The sequence below is a fragment of the Thermobia domestica genome, chromosome 8, assembly GCF_964235325.1.
Source record: "Thermobia domestica chromosome 8, izTheDome1.hap1.1, whole genome shotgun sequence".
Taxonomy (NCBI): Eukaryota; Metazoa; Arthropoda; class Insecta; order Zygentoma; family Lepismatidae; genus Thermobia; species Thermobia domestica.
In genome coordinates, this window is record NC_137461.1 from 197,896,494 (window position 1) to 197,902,493 (window position 6,000).

General features: G+C 32.0%; 1 protein-coding gene across 1 annotated transcript in view; it reads left to right on the forward strand.

Annotated features, from left to right (window-relative positions):
- Positions 1-5,140, forward strand: part of LOC145691915 (mite allergen Lep d 7-like) — a 61,132-nt gene extending 55,992 nt beyond the window's left edge. Inside the window, exons 6-7 of the mRNA XM_081767222.1 lie at positions 46-200; positions 4,620-5,140. Coding sequence (XP_081623348.1) covers positions 46-200; positions 4,620-4,821 — 357 coding nt within the window. The 3' untranslated portion in view covers positions 4,822-5,140. The remainder of the gene's footprint in view (positions 1-45; positions 201-4,619) is intronic.
- Positions 5,141-6,000: the final 860 nt, after the last annotated feature.

A 6,000-nucleotide genomic window follows, 5' to 3' on the forward strand; every position in this document is an offset into this window, starting at 1 on the left:
TTTTAATGCCAATTTTATACTAATTACCTTGTTTACAATTTTAAGGTAAAATTCAATAATTACGAAGTTTCTTTTATGGGAATGGGTCCTTCTGGATCAATCGATGCAAATGTTTCCGCAATTTCAATCTATTTGAAAACACATGTGAACATCCTTCAACTTCAAGCAGTATTAGATGCTTTTGAGATACGAAACATTGGGTAAGTAAACGTTTAAAAGAACTAGTTTCAGTGACGAAGATAATGCGATGGATGTATGATTTTCAAGAGAATTAAGTCAAAAAGTGTTACGTTTCTTTAACATAGTTGAAAATCGACAGCATTTGAAGAAAGCTATTAAGTAACGAGCTAACTATAGAATCATTTGGCAGATATTTTGAATATGGTTACCTTTAAAAGAGAATTTTGTGCAAACTGTAAAATGTTTTATTGTTATTTTGCGTTTCTATTATCTGTTAGGCCAATACTACTTCCTGCATGTAGTTATTAATAAAAGTTGTTGCGCCCAAGACTTCAGGCTGCTGTACACAAAAGATTGAAATGTAATTAAAAGATCGATTGTTTATGTTTAAGAATTTATTATTATTACTTACTTTGCCCATTAGTTCAATGCATACGATTACACAAATATTTCTGCTCAAATCAAGATATGGTTATGGTCCATGTTCTAATAATAAATATCATAGGACCTTCATAATCAGTACCATCACTTTGAAATAATTAAATTAAAATAATACAGATTTTAAGTTGCCATTAAACTTATATCGGCAAATTGCCTATACGCTACTTACATAGAGCAGACAAGCAATAGTGCAAGTAGTGATATCCAATAACCTAACTAATATTAAGAATAATGATAACGCATTGAAAAGCTACGGTATTGAAAAAAAAAAAACTTTCTTCCTAAGTCTGAAAATCTAAGCTGTTTTAGAGGAAATTTTAAAGTTCAACACAACAATTCAGTCATTTGTCCTCTACTTGAATGAAAATTTTCTTTTACTTACAATAGAATATTATTATCGTAAGTTAATTATTATGGTTAGCGACAAATATATGGAGTAACACACGTTAAAATGCAAAAAAGGCATACTGTTAAGAGCGTTGTAACAACCCTTTACTATTCCGGTGAAAATAACACACGCTGGTGGAGTTTGACAAAACCGAGTCGTTTGTTTCACGAATGTGAAGTTGCTTTTTTAAAATTCTAACCTAAGGAATCTCCTTGAACGTTAGTCCTTGTTTTAGCATTTTCAACTAATTCCACTACACATTCAAACAGATATTTGTAAAGCTTTATGCACGTATTTTAAAGAATGTAATTTCATTCCTGTTTGAAGACGGGTAACGCTTTCTCTATGGTCAGTGGCATCTCTTGTTATAATTGGAAAGGCTAATATATATATATATATATATATATATATATATATATATATATATATATATATATATATATATATATATTAGGGTGGTTCAAAAATTAGGGAAAATAATTTTTCCGAATTTCACCTGCGGCACCCCTAAAATTTATTACACGACTGAAAATAGGTACACTGGCAAAATTTTAAATTTTTACAACAATTTTTAATGATTGAGCAAGCCACTTGAAATTTTGAATACTACTGGTATATACCCTTTGTTATACATATATATACATATTCTTATATATTTTGTTATGCACATTGTCATATACACATTACACAATTATACATAAAAGCACATTATTGCTGATTGTGGTTACGTTATTAAAAATTTGAAAAGTTTATTTGTCGCTCGAAACAAACAGTGTAACTGCGTTAATGGTAGCATTAGCACTAGTATTTGCCTCCAACAATTCATGTTTTTGTTGCTTCTTCTTTGATGTCTTGGCTTCCTTTTGAGCAAGAGTTCTGTCCACTGACACCGTAAACCCACGTCGTTTCTCTTCTCTCTAAGCAATGAGAAAGTCCTTAATCTTCGTTATTTTTGATCCCGATGTGCTATTCCGATGTGCTATATCAAAAAGATTATTCAAACTTGCAACAGATTTAACTTCTTTCCTTTTCTGTTTGGTAGATTTTACGTTTTTACTTTTCTTTTAATTTGCTCATTGGTTCTTCAATTTTTCGAGTTTCATAGTTGCATGTTTTTAATTACGAATTGGAATACACGCTTTTCCCTAAAATTTTACAGTTTCTCGTATAACATCTCCTTCATTATCATGGATTTTTGAAGCTTCGATGATGGTGAAAGAAACGCAAAATATCGTCATTCGAAGGTCGCTTACTTCAGGTCAGAGTTTCCTAGTAAATAAAATCTAGTCTTCTTTCTAGTGGCTTCTGGCATGATAGTAACGAAGTATATATCAACTTTATTCCAAACTCATCATCACACCACAGTCCAAGGCTACGCTAGGTCTACTTCACCACACTTCTAGCTTTTATTCTGGTAAACAAACGGCAACAATCAGCTGCTACAAATTGGTATTATCAGCTTATTGAAACCAAATGTCTCACCTACTGCGGTGTTTCTGCATTATAATACTTAAATAAGTGAAATGCGAGTACTGCCACCGGAAAACAAAGTGTGGGTAAAACTTACAACATAGATGGGAACAAATTTGTCATTGCAGTGAATATTGTTTAAAATCTGTAAAGTTTACATTGTCTTTAATGGCATGATAAATACAAAACGCAATGGTTGCATCAAAGGGAATGATATACCAATATAACCTGATAAGACAACTTTTGTTCATCACTTCTGGAACAACATCTCTTACAGTAGCATAGTTGATTTGTAATAAGTAATTACATGAACTGGATATAGGAGAATAAATACACCAAACCAGAGTGTATACCATTGTCAAAAAAGTGACAAAAAAAAACACTAATTTTCTTAAAGTTTAAGTCGATTGCGCAACCTCTAAATATTGAGCTAGCGATTCGAAATTGCGCATGTATTATTTATTTGGAAAGAAAAACAAATTTAGGGAGTGCCGCGGTAAAATTTCAAACTTTCGAAAATTTGGACCACCCTAATATATACTTACCCTAATAATACCACCCACCCTAATAATACCACCCATGACTTTTAACAAAAAGTAATAACGTCTAAACTCTGGTGGAATATATCAGACCCAAATAACTCATATTGAAAAAGTCACAGTACTTCTATATTCAAACAATGATAATCAACTCGAAATTTCTCATGGCAAAATATAAAAGTTTTCACGTTTGCATAAAACATGCGTTTATTCTCAACTATCTAAAATTGCGGTTCTTCCCACGGGGAGAATAGGTTTCTGGAACGTATTTGAACTTTCCCTACTTAGGATACCCATTTCAATGTAAGCAAAATGATAAAAGTCCGTAATGTCATCACTTAACTTCCATCTCTCACCCATTCTCACACCCTTGTCAGTGAAGGATGAATTTGAATTTAAATACCATTGGGAAGACTATTTATCTCGGAAACCTCGAAAACTATGAATTCTAATAACTTTCGTTTCGACAATTTTTGCATGCCCTCCTCCAAACCCGTTTCGGGTGAAACGCGCATGTTTCCCTAACAGTACGGCACCAGGAGTGTCAATATTTATTTCTACGACTCAGGAAACTATGTTTTCCACACCAGCATCGGTCGTTTTTATTATTATTATTTTACATGCCAGCTATTTCACACCCGAATAGGTGCTCTAGAAGTATTTTACTTTCATAGTAATTGTTTCCAGATTGTAAGTCATATGTGTAAAAAGATTGAGAAATCGCTCCAGGCGTTTCAGAGTTATGCTGAAACATACACATATGAACATGATATTCATTTATACACAATATAGATGTAAAGTGTTCTCTGTTCCCCCAAGAATCAAAACTTTCAGAAAGGCTCGAACAGGTATCTGTTTATTTTTAATCAAGAGCCTATATGCCGAGTTTTACGTTTCTAGTTTGAGGAATTCGTAAGATACTCAAATTTTCGCATAAATTATAACTCATCCCTTTTAGGATATGTATTTTAACATACAAACGAACAATAAAGATCTGAGAACTCCCTTCCCCTGCTATGTCATATTTCTTATTTTTAGGATAGTACATATTTTTCTTTAGTTTCAAGGTTTTGTGACATCTTACATTACAACTTTTGCCACAGTAAGTATATAATAAATTTCGAAGTATAATAAGTTCAACCGTTTACACGTGATTTTATGACAAACAAGAAGATTGAGTTCATTTTTGTATAATACGTAGATTTAAATAATTTGTCTAAAGTGTTTCTACATTTCCCAAATCATTGTGTCTACTTTCCTTTTATCATCAAATCAGTAATAATTGCATGTAAAAGTACCTAGGTACTTTGTATAGAATCAACAATACTATGTTTCTTTCCTCCTAATTTGTGTTCACTGTATCTTTACCTTCTTTACTGTTCTGCTTTCTTTTGTGAGAAGGTTACATTGTCGTAAGGACCAATCACAATTTTGAAACTGGATTACATTTGTACAATCTACATTAATCTACGATTTATATCATGTTTGTATTTTCTTCAAAAAAATATTTCTGACACTATGCATAACACAAAATATAAGTATGATTATTGTGCTTTGATATAAATGAAAATATATATATAATAAAATTTTTGTTCTTACAGAGATATCAATGTAAAACTCACAGGCTTTTCAATATTTAACTGGTTAGTGTCCAGTGCTACAACATGGTTCATTGGTGCATTCAAAGACCAAATAGCAGAGCAAGTGGAACAACAGGCAGAAAGTGCAATTAACGAAACAATGGTTAACTTTAACCCTCTAGACTATCTCAGTACGGAAAGTACTTTTTACAACATGGGATGATTTAATTATCTTCTGTTACTTGAGAATGTGAAAGTGTACTCAAGCAAAACATAGTAATTACAGTGATTTAGTATAGGTAATAACAATAATTAAGTAATACTGTAACAGAGTATACAGTAATTATGACAAATGTGTCTGTAGTAGCTGCTTGTGTATGAACTGTACATGCAAATGCCATTCATAGTTTATTTTATATTCTCTATATACCTATTAACCTTTGACATTTATCGAATATAACATAGTTTTAAATAATAAAAACTTTATGACTTCAATTCATACATTACTTAATGTTTCAAACATACTGAATTATGGTTTTATTGCAAGGATTTATAGTAACTAATTGAATTAAAATTATAATGTTGTGTTTTACTTCTTTATTATAAGTTAGTTTACTTTTCGAAAGGCTATATGAAAAATTGTGAAGCTGTAAAATCCAAAATTCAAATTTCATTCTATTTTTTTCGCAAGAAAGAAATATCATTTCTAAACCTATGTGGGACTTGCCAGAATGGCTTTGATATTTAAACGAAATTTCATTTTCTCGATTCTAGATAGGTAGAAAAACACTTTTATAATTGATCATGCGCCTTTCTTTTATTTGTTGAGTTTTTGTTATTGTATTGTTTATTTAGAAAAATAATTTTATTTTCAAGTAAAATTATCTTCAATTTGTTAAGTGCACTTAGCTCAGGAGTGATTTTTATTTTATCGCCGATTGCATTTACGGTAGGTCATCTATTTTTAATTAGATCCTCTCTGACATCATAGTAATCTTTGTTTTTTGTCAGTAAACGACACATAGAGGAAAAGAAGAAGACAGCAAACGTAGCCTTAATAGAAGAAATTGGTGCCAAGCAAACAAGGCGTAGACCATAGTTTTGTTGGCGTATTACTCGTAGATTCTTGGTTAATAGTACGATGGGGGACCCAAAAGAAACCGGATTGAAAGAGCGCTGCCATTCCTAGGCGTAGTAGAGAGTTCTCCTGCTAGGTGGGTCTAGTAGAGACCTTTCCAGATCAGTTGGCCAAGCGGCGTCTGCGTAGGAGGTTAACGTTTGATCATATTATTGTTTTTCGCAACTGTTCTCGTTTGCCACCTGCGAAATCGTTACGGCAAATTCAAAGGAACAAGAAGTGTGTTTGCTTCCTACTTGGAACATCGAAAACGAAAGCTTACAA